At 38.2% G+C, this 20651-nt stretch overlaps 1 protein-coding gene across 2 annotated transcripts in view; it reads left to right on the top strand.

Moving 5' to 3' along the window:
* LOC115924093 (transforming acidic coiled-coil-containing protein 3-like) overlaps positions 1-20651 on the top strand; it is a 52630-nt gene that overhangs the window by 15484 nt on the left and 16495 nt on the right. Inside the window, exons 2-8 of one of the 2 annotated variants that reach the window (XM_030985846.1) lie at positions 1143-1305; positions 7394-7584; positions 9324-9589; positions 12664-12808; positions 13852-14201; positions 14866-14916; positions 16730-16831. In XM_030985846.1, the coding sequence (XP_030841706.1) occupies positions 1150-1305; positions 7394-7584; positions 9324-9589; positions 12664-12808; positions 13852-14201; positions 14866-14916; positions 16730-16831 (1261 nt within the window). In that variant the 5' untranslated portion in view covers positions 1143-1149. Of the gene's footprint in view, positions 1-1142; positions 1306-1787; positions 2889-7393; positions 7585-9323; positions 9590-12663; positions 12809-13851; positions 14202-14865; positions 14917-16729; positions 16832-20651 lie in introns of those variants that run through there. The other variant, XM_030985845.1, reaches the window with a different exon arrangement.

Here is a 20651-nt window from a genome sequence, read left to right as displayed (position 1 = left end):
GCCATCTCGTGGCTTTAAATGACATTGACTTTAATACAGTGAAATTTCAGCTACATGTTCGTGCATGATTGCTGTCAGGGTTGGTACGTTTCTGTACAATGTATGTAGATCTGCTGCAAGCAGTGCATCAGTGTATACACCACCAATGTCACATCAGATTTCAGGCCCTTTGTCTCTTTCATTATGTTATGCCTAGTCTCAGCAATATCACTCTGTAGTCTGTAGGCCTGTACTCATTAGCTCCAGTTTTCAAAATAACCTGCTATTTTCAGACCTGGGACATTATCCCGAAGCTCGAAATGGCGTCACCAGACCGATACCTTCATCACAAACTAGCTCGGACGGGCGCAGATTAGCCCGCTATTTCCCAAATAATGGAAAACTTTGCAAACAAGACCAAAATTTCTTGGGATAGTTTCTCGACCAAATGTCCCGCTAATTGCAACTGCAGGCTGATGAAGACGCGTATGGACTGGTTAGTTTGCGATCAGGATAGTTCAACTAGCGGGTCATTTGGCTAATTCGAGCTGATGAAGACAGGCCTTGTGAGTATGAAGACAGGCCTTGTGAGTATGAAGAAAATGATATTGTGTGAACCCTGGAAGCAGATGAGTCCATGGGTAAGGTTTCAACGAGAAACAGACATTGTTAGAGCTACTTCTTTGGGGGGTAGAGATTCTGTTGCAACAGATGCCAAGGGCTTGCACATGTACATGTAGTAGGGCCTTGTGCGTATTCTATTTTATTCGTGAAAAATCGATGTATATGTACATGTATTCTATTCATGACTGAAGATTTTGACCTAGACATGCAATGTAGAGGTACTGATGTGGCGTATTTACAATTTACATGGATTTGTATGAAGCTTTGTGAATGTCATTTAAAAGAAAAATTATTTACATGTACCAGTACGTGTATCATAGGCAATTTTCATACTACAGTGTATGTGTAGTATAAATCTGTTATAAAACAGTTACATACAGTTAGTTATGTACATGTACCAGCTCACTGTATTCATGTTGTATTTAAATCTGGATTTTAAATTATGAATTGATCGAAGTTTATAGATTTATGAAATTACAAATTTTACTCTTTTCTTTCCTATTTCCTCCCCCTCTCTCTCTCTCTTTCTCTCTCTGCAGGTAAACAATGAATGGGTGCCCGTTTTCTCCAGCGTTTGAAGATAAGGAAAATCCAGTCACTCCTAAGGCATTTAGGAGCCCTTCCAGCTTGCCCCACTCGATCCTGAAACCATTGAACATCATCAATATTGTAACCCCTCTGCCTGTCTGCAAGAGTTTGAAGGTAAAACTAACCCACCCCTCCCCCCTCCAGCCAATCAGATTCATGAATTCCATTTGCAGCATTAGCAATTGAAGTTTTTATTCAAGTCTCAGTTTGTATCTTGTATTATCACAACACTTTCCAGTACTCCCAAAAGATTTGCCACTGCCTTATAAATGCAATACATGTATTGCACACTAAAGCATCTTCAGCTTGAATCATTATACCTCATGTACTGTACATCCATTGTCTAATGACCTTTGACCTTTATCATATATCAACAGACTGAACGGTGAAACAAACTTTCAAATGTTACTGCACATCATTCATCGTGCAGACATTTATAACGATCATATTCTTTAGTGTAGATCAAGGGCAAGCTATTTATATGATCTAGGGTGTCTATTCATCCCCTAAACATATTAACCATGTAGAGGTGTGCTTTCTTCATCTCTCCTTCTTTTCCTAATTTAAAGTTTTTATCTTATTAGCATTCAGCCTAGAGAACATTGTTTGCAAACAGAATTTTTCCATCCGGGATGGGCGACACGACCTCTCACATGAGTGACTTTTCATCCGACGGAAGTTTGTCCCCATCACCCCAGTTCTACTCGCGGAGCTACAACCAGGCTGTGCAGAGCCTACCCTACACCACCGAAGTCAATATCAATTTCAATCATTTGAGCAGCTCCATGCAGACTAGGGATAGCATAGCACGAAGGCCTCCCCAGAGATCAAATTCCATGCCAGTCACTCGCGCGGAGAGTCAGAGACCCCGCGTGCAGAGCAGACACAACAAAGACAGGGGCTCTGTGATGAATGCGCCATCCCCAAAGGGCAGCCCTGCTAGCACTACTAGGACTCTAGGTGATCGCAAGAGAGTCGAGAACTCTCGCAAGTCGGCAACGAGGGAACGCAAACGAGGAGCCGGTAACGGTGGTGGTGGATCACGTCGTACGTGCAGATTGATGAGCGCTAATGCTGATTTGGATATGGGTAGCGCACATTCTGATGGTTATGGGGTGGGGGATAGTGGTAGTAATGCCAGTTCTGTAGTGGCACCTGCTTGTGGGGATGTGTACCTTCCCTTGGATGCGCAGCCCGAGATCGAGCCATGCTCTCTTCCGGACGTGATCGACCCTGCAGACATTGGCACTGTGATGGAGATGGATCCTGGAGTCTCTGATGATGAACTCATGGCACGACTGAGGCAGCGTGATGTCAAGAAGGTCCTGGAAGCCCTAGGTGTACCCGACGACTCCATAGCGGATGATTACAAGGACCTGTCCTCCGGTAGCGATTCTCTCTTCACAGACGCAGAGCTCAGCCAACTGGACAACGACAATGAGCTGAGGTCGTTGGAGGAAGAACTTGGCAGTGAATTTGATAATGAAGCTTTGCTTCCCGATGATACCCGCCCGCAGAATCCTGGGGGCACCCGCATGGTGAATGGTATCGACCAAAGCTGTCCTGGGGACTCTCCAGAACTATCAAAGGAATCAAAGAGGTTACCCAGTCAGAGCTCCAGTGACTCTGCTCTAGGTGTGGCCTTTGACAACGCGGCCAGCTCACCACCGCAAGATCTTGACTCCCCGTTGGCGCAGGTAGTGTTGTGTTTGCATGGGATTTGCAGTGTTGATTCACTGAGCATGTTGTTTATAAGGAGTTGACTGAAGATTGTCTGAAGCACGCATGGGTACCTGATCGACTCCTCTCATTTCACCACCGAGCCTTCCCCGATTCACGAAGACTTAACGATCCCGTTGCCTCCCGCAGTCGAGCATGATTCCTAACGACCATGAAGAGAAGTTCTGTAGACTAGATTTCCAATGCTTGGTATTCAGATTTTGTTACAATTTTGTTCAATTCACCATGAAGTTTGTCCTTACGAACATTTGATTTTGTTATGTATCGTCTCTAGAGTACAGCTTAACATTTTGAAATGGTTTTGAGTATTAACACTGGAGTCTTTGTCATTATTAACAATAGTAAGCATACATTTTACGTGTACATGTACATGTAGCACTAATTTGATAGTAGTTAGTGAAAGACTTTAAGATAGAATTGAGTTTTGGTCATGATATTACATCCATTGTATAGATGCAATTTATAGGAAAGGTTAAGTCTGTAATAAATACAAATGTGTACATTGTGAGGGTTTTTGAATCACTAAAATGGGAGGAAAGGAACTCTGACAGTCTTGCTGGAAGTCAGATTGAACACATCACACAAAAATGGGTATATGGGACAACACACAATCCTGTGGCATGAAAGTTTGGTTCATACTTGTCTTCTGTTCCTGGTCATAATTCAAACATGAGGGCATTTTAAGGTAATTCTTTTTTCTCAGGTCATTTAAACTATGATGCCCTTCCAAATTGATATAGAAAGAATAAGAAAAGCTCACAATTATTATTTATTTACCAGGGGGATGTTTCATATAGCTGTACGTAAATTTACGCATGACTTTACGAACAACTTGTATATGAAAAGCCAAATGGGATGCTTAATAATTATTGATTATTATTTATTAAGTTGAACTGTGCAGATGTAGATTAACATTCCTATTATAACAACCATTTTTAATGCAAAGTTTAATTTTTGCCATAATTTAATTGAGTTTATTGGAAATATCGGAAAAAACTTTGGGCATCCTATCTGGCACTCCATACAAGTCATCCGTAACGTCATGCGTAACTTTACGAACTTTTTATGAAACACCCCCCAGAACTCTACCTTCTCCTTAAATAGCAATCAAGAGGTACATGTATGGAATTATCGTACTCTAATAAAACATTTCCTGTCTCATGAAATGGAATATAAAAAGAACATTCCTTTTAAAAAAGAAGGGGAAAGAGATTGACATGGTTACACACATGTCCATGTAAACCTTGAACATTATTCTTCCCTCTCCTTCTTACCTGCCCGAGTTGTTCATGAAAAAAATTTATTGTGACTCAAAATCTTAGGACATGGATATGATATTGGAAACATAATCTGTTAATTGCAAGATAACTTGAAGTCAGTCAACACCCTAAATTTATTTTTAGACAAAACCAATGTCTTAGTGGTTTGTAGATCCTAACTTTGAATTAACCGTGTCTTTTGTTGCTGAACATGAATAAGCCAAACTGTGCATTTCCTTAGCCACGTTTTAGGATAACAGGAGCAGTAGAGGAGAGGATGTTTGCAGAGCGAAATGTTTTCATGCTTTTCAACTTGTTTTAAAACCAAACAACATTAAACCAACAACCAGAGGAAGAATAGCAGATTCAAACTGTTTTAATATTCTGCAAGTTTTAAAATCGAACAAACGGACCATAACCTGCTTGTCTCTTCGGAATCGTACTCAGATTTACAACTCGTTAGAGTTCTGCCCGTGTAACATGGGTGGTTGCTTATCCAACGATTTTCCGTCTGACGAAACTCGTTCTCCAGAAGGGGTAAGCAGAGCAGACCTTCTTCTACACTGCTTGCATGTTCATCTTTTATTTTCTTTTGATTATCAACCAATATTGATTATAATTTTGCGCATCTAAGCAGTAGAAGAGCTGTATGCAGCAACAAAGTTGGATCCAAAAAAGTTGCCTTTCTTTTAATACTACATGTACCAAGCAGTTGTAAATCTCAATTGATTACATGGACAGAGCTTTTACATGGTCTCTTTGATGCAATTATTTTTATGTGACCCGCTATTGTTCTTGATATTGAAATTGGTTAGCTGTCAAAAATATTCTGGTTAAACGATGGTCTAAACTTGTTATGGAAATACTTATCTTTATATGTCCATATCAAAAACTCATAAAATCACAGCTAATATTCAAAATATGCCTGTCGGTTTAGATTGCGTACCATCACCTAATTGATAGGTCCTTTATTTGGGCGCTTGATGATATTCCTGCTGATTCGACTAAGGTACATCATGAGATATTTTTGACATATGATTTCAATGTATAGATGCAAGCTAGCTCACGTCTTATCTTCACATTAACAGGCAGTTCAATTTTCATATCATTTGCCTATTCTAGCAATATGCAAGTATGCATTCATATTGCAAAAAATAGCAAGGCTACACTTATTTTTTATTAGAATCATTTTTATGAAATAGGACGTACATTTGTAAATACATGTATCAGTACTATTGTAGTGTATGCTTAGTTACATACATTTGCATTCAACAAATTTGATAAAGTTTGATGGGGAAAAAAAAGAGTTCAATTGCCCATCATTAACTATAAAGATGGGGTGGACTATTTTCTCAATATTATGTAATGACATATTTTCAAGAAAATTTAATGGTACTAAAATGTGGCCATGATTTCAATTTCAGTTCTTTCCAGAAATGTCCCTATTCTGCCTATAGAGCAAGTATTTAAATATGTATGTGTACATGTACACTGCACACCTATAATACTGGTGCTCTGTCATGTGTGGTGGGTACTAAGCTGTGTTTATTATCGAAGCCATCCAATTAAGCGGAAGACGGAGCTTGCCTGAGGCGCCTACGGAGGTTGCTTTGGCACAATGTCAGGGAGGGCATGGCATGGTCTATGGCGGTTGTATAAACACATGATAAGCAGAATGCCACAGACATTTCTCATGTGGTATAATATGATGACTTTGTCCGTTTGGAGCCAGAAGGGCGTTAATCCATATACTTTAACACAGAGTTAACGCCCTTTTGGTTCCAAACAGACGATTTGCCATATGATCGGTCTTCCACGGCTGATGTCTGTAGATGCCTGGCCAGGTGAAGAGAATGAGGGAATTAAAAAAAGAAGGATTTTGCAAAACGAAGGGTTATAATCACTGCAGTCGCAAGCAATGATTGGATGATACATGTACAATGTACATTTTGTAAAGATTGAGTACTAATACGGTTTGTCACTAGATGTATAATAACATTACCATGCATGTACAAACCACTTATTAGCAGCTTATGCACAAACAACTTAAAAGGAAAAAAAATATATATACTCAGATGTGTGTAATTTGTATATCAATATGAAATTATCACTTTGTATGGAATATTTAGGAGTTAAGTATGAAAATGAAGGGTTACTGTAAAGAAATTTTTTTTATTTTTTTTAAAGGGCATATTTTCTTAAATTATATGAAAATAGTTATGATTTTGTCATGTTTCAAGTGAAGAAAAATATTCCATTGAAATAGAAATCACATGTTTTGAGAGGAGGAGGTTGTCCGATAATTTCAAACTTGTAAAATTTTTCTTATTTCATTTTCAGGACAATGCCTCAGTTTGATATCAATTGCTAATATAATGTTTGATAGAAATGGAATGCTCATACATGTAGTTTATATTATTCATACTAATTTTTGTATTATTTAACATATTTGATCTGAATTCACACATTTCATGTTTAAAAAAAATAAACAATGCATACTTTGATTTACTTTCATGTTTGATTTATCCCAACTGCATTTATTTTTTATTTCTAGTCTAGTTAACTTTAACAGCATATTATCCTATCATTGTTTTTTTTAACAATGGGATGTCTAACTCTTGTGTATTTAAATGTTAAACTCATGACAATGAAAATAACTGCTCTTTGACTTTTCTTCCACTTCGAAATTCCTGCTGAAATGATGAACTAAATTAATTGCAAAATAAATAAAAAAAACCTTTGAAGAAACATGCTTTTACTTTAGAGCAGACACGATAATATTAAATCCTTAATGAAAATATTTGTTTTGTTATATGTTCAACATATTTAGAGTTTGTAAAATTGTAAAGCTTATGTTTATATAGTTAGACCTTAGGTATTTCTCAAAAGGGCTCAAAGCATAAGCACTTACCATGTGTTATAAAAGATACATAAATATAAAGATGCGTTTTGATATTACTGCAGCATTTACAAAAAGCAATTTACCCATACAGTATATCATTTGCAATTGTGAAGGAGGTTTTAGAGAGAGAGCAGAGACTATTGCTTTGTTGCATAAATGCATACACACAGACACGAGCACAACATGAAGAAAAACAAAAACGATAAAAGAACAAAAGCATGTACCATCATGCATCCTATTCCCAGGCTCCCAGCATCGTATTTTAATAAATTGTAATTTCATTTTGGTTGAATTTCTGCAGGTATCCTTCAAGACTCCAGCACAACTAAGCCAGGCCCCTCACAGCAACTCCCCGTACGGTGCCGTCCGAGATTTGGACGAGCAAGAACGCTGGTCCGAGAGGGCCACCGTAGTTACCAAGCCGGACCATGAGGATTACATGATCATTGCTTCTGAGATCCTCAACAATATCATCCTTAATCTTCCCGTCGGGTAAGAAGGATATTTCCCTGTTTTTATTGTATATGTACAGTCAAACCTGCTTTAGTGACCACCTGTCTTCAAAGACCACATTTTTTGTTTCCCTTGAAAACGTTTTCTCATTCAAACATGTACTAAAGGAACCTATCTACAAAGACCACCTGTATACATAGACCACCTGTATACATAGACCACTTGTATACAAAGACCATTTTTTGTGTTTCCCTTGGGCGATCGCTAAAGACAGGTTTGACTGTATTTGTTTTTCAATACTAGTGGATCAGCTGATGGAATCAAGCCGAATCTCAAGAAGTGCAAAATATGCTTCCTGTTTTATTTGTCAATGACTTTAATAATTTATACCTTCCAGGGAGAGAAAAAAAATATAATTTAGCTTGTGAAGGCTTATATTTAAGTCAGTGTATCAAGTTCCAAGATATTTTAATACATTTTAACCCATTAAGAATTTGCTTCACAAAAGGGGCATTACCTTCAGCCCAATTTTTTCCCCTTGATGTTTTTTATGAAAGATTTATGTGATTTTAGGAGCAATCTAAAATCTAGATCATATTGAGAAGTAGTGAATTATCTGATCAATTTTTGTATTCAAGCGATGATTTATTTCCCCCACAAAATATGTAGACAAGATCAATGTATAACATGGTCTAACTCACCCATGTAAACGGTCAGTATGTCATCCTTGATGTCCATGCCAGAAATTGGGACCCCCTCTTTATACCACTTTGGAATGTCGGGGACAAAATGGAGCTATTGGGTCCTGATTCTTAGTACATGTAGCTGTATTAAAGAGGCATTGTTCAATAGCTCTCTGTAGAGAAACACAATGAGTATAAATGATAGGATTAGCCAACAAAGACTTGGCATTCCTGTAATGAATTACAATGTATAGTAACTCAAAGCCAGTACCCTTTTAAGAATTGAAAGTAATTGGTAGGAAACCAATTTCCAAAAGAGGATTTCTACACTGAAGTCCAGCCGCCCTTTATTTTAGCATGATTATACACCCTCACATCATGTAAAGACAGTGTGGAAAAAGTGATTCAGGCATCTGACATTGAATAACAATGTTGTGGGTGCACTTCCTGGCCCTGATCCTCGAAAACGCATTTAATCTACAGTTGTCTCTTCTCATCTTGGGGTATGGGCTCCTGAAGAAAATCTCGGCAATGTGGCCAAAGCCTGGGTAACGATGCTACAAGCTTTTAAATCGAATGGCAAAAATTGTTAAACCTGCTTTAGATTCATACTGTTTGTGAAGCCCATCTCTCGATAAAGATTGCATTGAGTTTAACCTGTGTAACAAAACAGGTCAGGTGGTCTTTCTGTACAGGTTCATGTAGTAGACATTTCTACGGACACAACATGTGGGCTTTCTAGACAGGTGGTAGCTGAAGCAGGTTCCACTTTATAATATATTCCTTTTAGCAATTTGTCGGCTGATAGCAAAAAGGACGTCAAAGCTATATAATATCAAAGGCAGTAACGTCCTTCTTGCGGGCAGGCGATAAATTAACCCAACTACAAATCACAAGGTATGGGGTTAAGTCCCAATGTGGCACTAATGTCCTTTGGCAAGACATTAATCTACATGTGCCACTCTCCACCCAGGTGTAAATGGGTACCTGATATGCTTGAGCACTAGTCCATATTATTTTTTATTTTTTTAAATATTTTTTTTAATGATCTGTGCACATGGACTAATTTTTTTTTTATACACATTCAACTCTCAGCGAAGTCGCCACTGCTCCTGATTCCGTTACCCCCGTTGTTCCAGCTCCTGAGGCCGAGGCCAACCTGCAGGTCCAAGACTCTGCACCCAGCAGCCCCCCAAACCAGTCACCTCCTAGGGAGGGTAACGCAGACGCGCCCCCTTCAGAGGGCGGGGCCACCATGGAGGACAGTGTCAGCACCCCTCCTCCTCCATCTCCGGAGCCAGCTCGTCAAAACATCTACGAGCTCAACGATGAGGACATCGCTAATATGAACCCGTTCCAGAGTAAGTGTGTTCGTGATCTTCGACCGACCATTTTGGTACCTAGGCCCGATAATTACCCGATTAAAACCGGTTTCTCAACTTTTTATTTTTTCCCGATTTTCACCAATTTTTTTTTTTTCCCTAATTTTAAATTTTTTTTTTTTTTTTTACCAATTCCCCCCCCCCCCCCCCCCCCCGGTTTTTCCAGATTTTCCCCAATTTGCTTACTCAAAAGAGGGGAATGTTGTTAGATGCCATTTTTTCCCCCTGAATCCTTTTTTTTTTTTGTAATCAAGGGGCACGGTTGAGGGGAACCCCCCCCCCCTTTTTTGTTTGTTTAGTGCTCACCATCACCCCTGGATACCTCAATCTCACTGCCAAGCCAATCCGAAACCGACTCAGGGCCGACCAATATTGGACATGCAATCTGATAGAATTGTTTGTTTGGTCTCTTGTCGGTCTTGACGGTGAGATTGTGGTATCATGCAGTTGATGCCTTGGAGAGGTGTACGAGTCCAATGGATAAGTCTCAGGACTGTGAATCCACGTCGCAGCGCTTATGTCCTTTTGCAAGGCATTAATCTATATTTGCTATTCCCCACCCCAGTGAGCTGAATGGGTAATTCATTCCTTAAAATGCTCGAGAGCCATAGTGGCAGACGTGCTAAAGTCGGGATAATAATTGTGAAGCACCAGGAGTGTCAACTTTTACAGACTTGAGTGCTATACAAGAATCCACTATTATTATTATTATTATTATTATTATTATATTGGTTAAGTCTGTACCAGGCTTTTACAGGTTTCTGACAATGTACACTACCGTGAAAAAAGACTACAGCGTAAATCGATAGAAATCATTACTTTATCTACATGTAATTCCGCTTGCAGTCAAAGAACTGTATTGTACTCGGTAAATCAAGCTGACTAGACTTTGCAATACAGTTTATTTCAATTAAACAGTTACAAGCGCCATTGAAAAGATTGGAGGTGAATAAGATATGATGACTAGCCACCCCCACCCCCTCCCCATTCCCCTTCCTCCATTTTGATTAAACTGAATGATCTGAATGTCTCGTTACACCATCTTCACCAAGGATCTAGAGCTTTTTTTGAGCAAAAAATAACCAAAGGTGAGCAGTTGTCATTAACCTTATAAATGCAAATTTGTATTTGTTCAAATTAACTTTTCTAGCTGTACGTGTAGATTAATCATTCCCTTTATTTATTTCACTAAATTACCCTTACCCAAGTCACACCAGCAAGAAAGAAACCAGACCGACAATTGACAAAAAAAAAAAAATGTTACCAAGAAAAGCAAAGATATTGTCGGTTTGGAGTCAATTTTGCAGTTTGACAAGGGCATTCTTATTAAATGAAGGCTGCAACTTGTGGATAAAATAAAGAGGATGGTTAGCATGGCTGATGAAAATAAACATTGCATTTTTTTTTTAGTGGTGCATGTGGAGCAAGATGAACTTCTTTTTTTGCAGGATAAGATGGGCCATGGTTATTCCCATACAAATACATAACTGAAATTATGGTTGTTGTTGCTGGGAAAGAGATGGCATGTAGGTAAATCTCAATGTAAAAACATGAAAAGTTACAAATGAATTTGATGTTAAACCTGAGAACATTTTCCATTGAAAGGGTGTTATATGTGAAAAGTTAAATATGAAATTTATGTGTCAGTAGATGCAGTAAAAAAATTAAAATGAAACCACAGAAATTAAAGACATTTAAGGACGTTGTTGCCCTGGGCTACCGCTGCAAATTCTACCCTTCCCTCTAAAAATGGAATTGTACATGCCCAAACACATAATAATAGGAAATCAAATAAAATCTGCTTTTCTTTTTCAAATTGCTTGCCAGTAAATTTGGTGTGGAGGAAGGTGCTGTTAATAAAAATTTGTTATAAATGAAAATTTTATTGCAATGCTGATCATGATATATTGTGCCTGCATAAATGAATCTTTCAGTTCACCACATTTATCTGATAAAGAGCTTTTGATGTATGGTTAAGGATTAAGAATTAAATTATGCATTAAGAATACTTCTGATTAATCATGAAGGCCCTGAATCTACTTTGTGAGCTACTGAGCTTCATATTTGACTGTGATTTAATTTAAAAATAATTTCCCTGTTAAAGGGAAAGTCCACCCCCAAAATAAGTTTGTTTTGATAGAGGCAGAATAATAAGAAAATCAGGTGAGTGAAAGTTTGAGCAAATTCTGAATGAAAATAAGAAAGTTATTAATTATTGAAGTTGTGATCAATCAAATACAAATTGGCAACTCTGTGACTTATTATACGAGCTCTCCTTCATTTGCTTTGTGCATAATATTCCATAAAATCATGTTTTCTTCGTTATTGATGACGGAATATATATTTGTTCCTTGCAGGGGGAGTATAGAAACATATTTGCAATTATTATATTTAGGGTGCATGTATGGTTGAAATTTTTCTTGAGGGAAAATGAAAATTTTAGATTTTTTTAGTACTGAGCAAATGGAAGTTGAGCTCGCATGATACGTCATAGAGTTGCCAATTTGTGTTTGATTGATCACAACTTCAAAAATCCTAACTTCCTTATTTTTAATCGGAATTTGCTCAAACTTTCACTGACTTGTTTCTCTCGTTTTTCTACTCCTATTAAAACTAACTTAATTTCAGGGTGGACTTCCCCTTTAAGTCCAATAGCAATTCATAACTATCACAAAATTATTGTAACCCTGTTGACTAATTAGTAATACATGTACGTGAAAGTATTTTGAGTATTTTGAAAATGTGAAATCTGATTCTGTATGATGTTGCGTAACATACACCCTTGTCCCATCACTGTGTATTAGTAATAACAGACATGTAGGGTGTTCTTGTGGTTGCTAAGTTTTGTTAGTTTAAAAAAAAAACCTTGACAGAAAAAATAACACTTTTTAAACATACATTTCGTTTTATTCACTTTACCAAGAGTAGAAACCTGCACAACCTATTTACCAAGAGTATTGAACATGATGTACAACCACACGCTAAACTGTTGAAGCTAACTTGCCAATCTTTTCTACCGGTTCCATCCGGTTCCATCCGGTTTTATCTTTTAGGTACCACCAAGATGCAGAACTCTCCACCTATTACCAAGAAACCCATGGCAGACAACCAGTACTCTGCAGACATTGACTTTGATAACATCAAGGATCCCTTTGGTACCTGCAGCAAAGTGGCCAATACACCCGAGACCATCAACCGGTAATTGTTCCCCTTCAATCTAGTGATATGAATACCGTAATTAACGTTGTATTAACCGCACTTTTTTGCTGCCGAAAAAAAAAACCCTCAAAGTCGGGGGTGCGTCTTATACACGGTACAAAAAAAAAAAAAAAAAATGTTTTTTAAAGTTTTGCTTTATACCCCTCCACCTGGCGCTATGCCTGGCAGTGTCTCCCAGCTCAGTAATCTGTGTGTTGACTCACCACTCGGAAACTAGAACAACACTCCAATTTGTCTGTCATCTTGGTTTGAAAGTAATCTTTCTGATAGATCTCAATACGTAGTTTATAATAATAATTCCTCGAATGTTTCTTCTATTACACATGGCGTATCACAAGGTTCTATCCTAGGTCCTCTACTGTTTTTTAATTTACATTAATGATCTTACACATTCAACTGCACCTCGCAGTTAAATGAAAGGCCTTCCCGCGTTTGCCGTTGGTTTCTTAACACGGACCTGGCTTGCTGCCCACAGAGAAAAAGGGGTGCGGTTAATACATGGGGGCGGTTTATACAACGTTAATTACGGTACTTTGATGTATAATGTCTGATTGAAGTATTAAAGTAATAACATTGTGAAAGATGCACCATATGGATTCAAAAGAACACGACATTGTTAAATCTTTGTTTAAATCTTCTGATTCAGAAATTCCAGTTGAAATAGTTGTGCAATTACTTTTGGTTGATATCATAGAGATTTGTGAACAAACACAGAAGGGTGGTTTGACAGGGATTGTTATATGGTATGTGTGTATTTATTGGGCTTTTCCGGGCGTGTATCAATCACATGGGATTATTTCATCTAGGACTGACCTTCAACATCACCATCCAAAAAACTTGACTCATTTTCGAATCTGGGTCCGATGAGAGACGGTTTGTAGGCAAAGACAGAGAGCTGACCGTACCGCGGACATTACAGCTAGACCGACTTCACATTTCTATGGTGCCATTATAAATGTATTATATTGAATCTAACCAAGCATAAATTCAATGAAGTAAAGTTGACATATCACCATTAACAGGTCTCCAAAGCAGAAGAAGAAGTCTCCCAAGATCAAATCCCCGACCCCAGAAGCCGAAAAGGACCTTGTGCCTCCTGCCAACAATGATAACGACGTTGCTGTCGATGTTGATGTCGAGAAAGAGGTGAACGAAGAGGAGCACAGCCCCCCATCCCCGGAGGACGTCATGCTCCAGTCCCCGCAGATGAACGGTGGGGATGATCTCGGGAACGATCTCGACAAAGAGGAGGACGATTCCAGGCACGAGGATAACAATGTGCAGCTGCTGTCGACGGGAGATGGTGACAGCGGGGTCGCGAGTGCAGAGGAAAGACAGCCTGATGAGGTCATGCCTTCATTTGATGCTCAAGGTATAATCATGACATTGTTTTTGATCTGAGACTTTGCCCCCAAATTCAAAAACTGGATCACTAAAAATGTTATGTTATACTTGGGACCCCTAAAACCCCTTAAAAAAAAAATTCAGACCTCCTGTGAATAAAATGCTTGTGGAGCTACGTTTATAATATTCAAGCTGATTTTCTTTCTAGACTTGATACCAATTCACATGTATTTGTAAATTATGCTTGGTTTGCAATCGTACTCATTTCCTTATTGAATGAGCTGTCATGAAAAGGGTAAACAAAAGTTGTTCGCTTGTTCAATTTGTACAAGGTGAAATTGACCAAACGAATGTTAGGTTTTCTTCAGACAGCCCTCAAAATAGGGATGATTATTAATCCCATTGAAATCATGGAGACGTCGGGGCAGCGTTTCATGAAACCGTCCTAAGTACAAGTTCACCCACATCCCGTCGAAACGTGTGTTAAACTTAATACACACATTTCAATGGGATGTCGGTGAACTTGTACTTGTATTTCATGAGACGCTGCCCTTATTCACTGAGTTGCGAATCATTCTTACCATATCATTGCAAAATGGGAGGGTGTGACGTCATTAATCATTAAAAAAACCCATTGAAGACTCCTAACGTTGACTAATACTCAGTACAAATTTGCTTGTTGTCTTTGACAGATGAAATTCCAGATATGATTGGTGATGACGAATTCAGACCAGCTATGGAAGGTAATATATTCATTCTTATCATAATAATAATAATGGTCGCTTCTTATGAAGCGTCTAGGTCTGTCAAGCGTAACGCTTGCTGCGCTTACCGGTATACAAAATAAACAAGAGTACAATAATTCTAACTTCACCTTCGACAAGTTTATATGTGATTTTACAAACAATCACATTTCTAATCATTGCCTTATCTCTCTCCTTTAGAAGGTGTAGATCTGCATCCCAACATAAAATTTAAATTAACACGAACTGATGATCGCTATTGTATGTCTGAATCCATACTTTGGAATCAATAATAGAGATTAAAAAACAAGAAGTTAGTTATAACTTCATTTTTACAAGCCATGAATCATTTCTTATCCTGGTGTTTGGAACATGATATTTGATTTGTTATACATTATGATGGAGATGCCATGGGGTATTACTCTTCACACATGAATAAATTTACAATGTTCATATTTGTCTCCACCTCCATCATTATTCAATTCTGAATTCATGTATCTACTACGGATACCCGTTGTATTTTAAAGTGTCTCTTGAAAGGCCATTGCACCTCACCTTTCTAAAAGCATGAATGTTGACTAAAGGGTGATTTACCAAGCGCGGGATCTTACTTTAGTCATTCATCCACAAAAGCAACAAAAGGAAATACATCTATTTTTACTAATCTGCCATGTTCATTTCTTTTCAATCCACCATTCTTTTTTTCATGCACGTCACTCGTCCTAACTCCCATTTCATTGCATGTATTAAACAACTCTTGCTATTTTCTTTGTTGACCAAATTGATTAACATGTCTGGAATTATTTTTGAATGTGTGTGGAATTATTCTGCCTCTTCTTACCTGATACAACTCCTCAACTTTGTTAAAAATCCATGTCTGGTATTCATTCTGCCTTAATCGCCCCTCCCCCTCCCACCTCCCCCCCCCCTCCGACCTCCCCCCCCCCCATTTCCTTTTCTGCTGTCTGTTGTGTTTCAAACACCTAATGTCAACACAACAAATGTTGCTTCTTTCTCCTTGCTCCTTGCGTGTAACGTCTTTCCCATTCTATGTCTGTCATCTGCGGGTATGATCTGTCATGTTCTCCTCCATTACTTGATCTCACTCTTCTACCTCCATCTTATATCATTATCATACAAACTTTGTTGATAATTGTGTCCATACTTTAATTGTGCTCCTTCTTTATTTCCTCCTACACGTCTGTTCATGAAAAATAATTGTTTTGCATTAAATGTGCCCATGTACTCATCTCTATAATTCCCTTTCAAAAATCATTATCTCCTTTCAATCATTCATTCATTCATTCATTCATTCATTCATTCATTCATTTATTCATTCATTCATTCATTCATTACTTCCTCCATTTATTCATTCATTCATTCATCCTTCCCTCAATTTATTCATTCAATCATTCATTCGTTCATCTGTTCATTCGTTCATTCATTCCTTCCTCCATTCCTTCATTCAATCATTCATTCATTTGTTCATTCATTCCTTTCTTCCTCCATTTATTCATTCATTCATTTATTCATTTATCTGTTCATTCAATCATTCATTCGTTCCTCAATTCAATCATTCATTCTTCAATTCAATCATTCATTCATCCATTCATTCATTCATCTGTTCATTCCTTCCTCCATTCAATCATTCGTTCATATAATCAATCATTTATACGTATTAACACAATCCACATTGATGCCCGTCCCTCCCAAACTTCATCACCAACTCATCTCCCGAATCAACGTCTTCCATCCCATTGGACTAACACACACACACTATGACCTTTGACCCCAAATACCTCCTGCTGAATAGCCTCTGAAGAAGGAGGAGGAGTAGGAGGAGGAGGGGGCGGTCATGGGGGACTCACTCGAGACATAAGCTTTGAAGAGATGGAGTTCAGGTTGGCAGAAGAAGGTATGAGAAAGATAGATGCCAGCAATGTTTTAAAATGCACCCAAATGGCAGAAGTAATATTGTCAATTTGCTGTTTTGTGCCGATGTCTGCACGAAAATCCATGGCATGCGCTTCCCTTGACGTTTATATTTTGTCAAATGCACTTTTAATCTGTAGGATTCCAATAATTGTTGTTGTAATGCAGTAGATGGGGTATACAGTCGACTTAATAATTAAGTCGACTGTAGTATCACTGAGTGTGTGTGTGTGTGTTTGAGTGTGTGTGTGTCATGGAGGTATTAACGCTGATTATCTTTAAAGCACAAAACTGAAGAGCAGTTAGAAGGATATTAACTCACTTGGGATATGTGTTGGAATATTTTCAAAGGCTTGAAGTTTCTGAATAAACAGTGCATTTACATGTACTTAAAATATGTGGTTACACGTACATGTACACATATGTTAAGATTAATGACCCTATTAAAGGCTATAGATCATTAAAGAGAAGGTTGAGTTCTGGGAAGAGGTGAAAAACAATTTGTGAGCGTATTGTATTATGCAAGTGTGGAAGAACATCAGATAAAAAAATGTTCCCTGAAAAGCATGGCTCTTCAAATGCCTTAAAGGTAAAGACCAGTATTGGAAACGCCAATTTCCAAAAATGAAATGGAAGCTCTTATTACCAATCATGCGAAAGAATATGTTTTGACTAATACATGATGATAAAAATTTTGCCGGGAAACCGCCTACTAATTGATATATTTGGTAAATTAGTTTATCTACATGGTCTGTGAGAGGTAAACGCATGTGTAGCGCACGTGTGTGTATAGTCCCATATACATCTTTCTGTGTACAGTGCTTGTAACTTTACGAAGACTGGGCCAAATTTCTTATCATTTTGATGATTCCAGAACCTTGCAGTACACACCAATGCTAGATGATCAACCTTTTCTGATCAATTCCACACCGTTTCTTTCACAATGCAATCGCATGACCAGAACTCAACTTTATCTTTAAATCAACCATTCTGTGCTTCCCATGTACAGAGAGGAAGGGGGCTTAGTCTTTCATGAGTGTTTGGCCCTGACTGTTACGTGATGTGTATCCAAAGAGGGGATGGTATTTCCTCTGTGTTTGTTGTCCTGCACTTGCATGCTGTGATATATATGTGTGTCACATGTGGATTAGTCTTAATTGATAATGGGGGAGGGAGGAGAGAGAGAGAGAGAGAGAGAGAGAGAGAGAGAGAGAGAGAGAGAGGGGGGGGGGGGGGAGAAGAGATGGAGGGAGAGAGAAAGATCAGAGTGTGTAAGGGGTGGGGGAAAGAGGGAGAGAGAGGGAGATGGGGAGGAGAAAAGGGGAGAGGAAGAGAAGAGAAAGATAGAAAGAAAGAGAGAGAGAGAGAGAGGGGGAGGGGAATAATTGGATGGACGAGAAAGGAGATTTACATTTGAACTTAACACAGCTAAAGATGTGATGTGACATTTTTTTGAAGGATAAAAGTTCTGTGAAAATCTTTCTTAAGTTGAGTTTTTACTATCAATCAGATTAAATCGAAATCATGAACCTTATTTACTCCCAAGTTTCTAATAATTGTTTGCTTAGCATGAGCATGAGCATGACTCATTTCATTTTCCATATCATATATCACATTGTAATTGTTTTTCAGTCGGTAGTGCAAGACTTAGGAAATCATGTTTACATTAGCAATGTACTTTAATCAGATGGATACATTTGTAAATATGAACGAATGTGATAACCTTTTTATATCCTCTTTTAGTCAAACAGTTGCAAATTATTTGCGATATGAGTTTAATTGAAAAATCCTTTCAGGCCTTTTTCAGTCTACTGTATAAATAAAGTATGAATATTACTATGATCATCTCAGCATAATTTGTATTGTTTTAGCTATTTGGAGCTGGCGGGATGGTTTACTCTGTGTAAAAATCATAAGTGTTAGCACCCTTCTGGCTACAAACGAACTATATGATGCATGGCAAAATATTTCTATGTTGCTTTCATGTTTGAAATATTATTCCATTCATGGTTATGCCTCATAGCTGTTAACCACGGATATGGCAGATTCTTAGAGATTCCAAATCCGCACATGCGAGCAGCTATTGCACGTAAAGGTATTGCATGAAAACTAATGGTTGGTTGGTTGATACAGTGGTGATATTCAGTCGTAGCTGCATGAATTATTCATATTTAGTTGACATTCTAATTATAATGATTGTAACTTTTGTACATTATATTTGATGTCCATTGTTTATGTATTGTCTGAAAGTGGAACTTCAGCAAATTTCCCAAAAATAGTATATGTACTGTATACCCCACAGTTTTAACAAAGTGTAAGTCTTCAATATTCATTGTACATTGACAGACCCTTGAATAATGTAGGCCTAAAGATGTTACATGCATATTCTGAGAAACGGTACTTCACAAACAAAAATCTAGACTACAGTGTAAGGGACATCACCTTGTATCCTCTGTTAAAGGCGCTGTATAAATCTTCTTAAATCCAAATATAAAAAGAGAAAGGATTGTACTGCTGAGCATTATGTTGATCGATTGTAGAGTATACAACTTTTTGTGTTTTACTAAATACTAGTTTTAATATTCTTATGTCTGAACCATGTCATTATCCCATTACTACGAAGAAGGGTTTGTTTGCATAATTACTCATTATTCTGCACAATGATAGTGGGAATGCATGAGCTAATGTAGATATCAACAATAAATTTAGATTGTAAATCAAACAATAAGCTCAAGTACTGATAAGAGTTTTCTCTTTATATGATAATGCCATTTCAAATTTGACTGTATTTGTTATTTGAACCCTGATTACAATTGTTACATGTATAGGCGCATTTATACTGTCAAATACCTCATTTTGAAAAGTCGCGATGTTTCGTGCACCCGGTTACACTTGTGCTGAAACATCACTGACGGAGCTGTTCAGCGATGTTTTGGCGTGTTTCGGTTGGTAATGCGCATGTGCAGTCTTCCCGACCTTTGACCCCGGCCTGCTATAAGATTTTTAGCGCGCGCAATTTCCAGCTAGCGCTATAGCTAGCTAAATAGCGATACATCCCATGCGCATGCATGCGATATGTTTTGTTTATCTCGCGTGTAGTATTTGAGGCAAGAGTGGATAAGTTACGAAGTACGGACTACGGCTGCTGATTCAGTTTTCCCAAATTCAATCGAAATCTAGTAGTAAAAACGATATGGGAAGGTTAAGAAAATCATCGTTGTTAATTGGAATTATGAGAATTCGCCGACGTCGTAGGGAAAGTGATCGTCGTGCTCGTTTTTTTAGGTACTTTATGAGGCGACAGCAAGAGCTCACCAACCTCAGTCCAATGGGAATTGTTCACTTCCATGGTGATATTAATTAATCTAACAAAACACTCAAATACTACTACTAGACAGATATGGCCAGACGGGAATAACGAAGATTGAATAAAGGATGAGTTAACGGAATTGGAACAAACGGAGCTGAATGAACGGATAACACGCGCGACGATGGAAATGCTATAAATATCACACGGGAAGAACGTGGTTTAAAAGAGCGCGGGTAACAATCCGGAAGTGCCGGAAGTCACGTGCCTAACATCGCGATGTTACAACTGCGAGCGGTTATACTTGCCAAACACGCCAAAACACGCCAAAAGATCACACTTCGTTTTGGAATGTTTGGGGCTTGGCATGTCTGCCGGTAAAGCGTAGTTGCCCTTGGTAACATCGCGGCCAGGCTCGGGTTTGGCATTTTTTGGCGTGTTTGGATGACAGTGTAACTGCCCCTAGTGTTGACCATGGTGTAAATGTTACTTTAAC

Source organism: Strongylocentrotus purpuratus, unplaced genomic scaffold (assembly GCF_000002235.5).
Source record: "Strongylocentrotus purpuratus isolate Spur 01 unplaced genomic scaffold, Spur_5.0 spur5_scaffold_15, whole genome shotgun sequence".
NCBI lineage: Eukaryota > Metazoa > Echinodermata > Echinoidea > Camarodonta > Strongylocentrotidae > Strongylocentrotus > Strongylocentrotus purpuratus.
The sequence above is the reverse complement of the archived record's forward strand: the minus strand, read 5'-3'. Positions and strand labels throughout refer to the sequence as shown.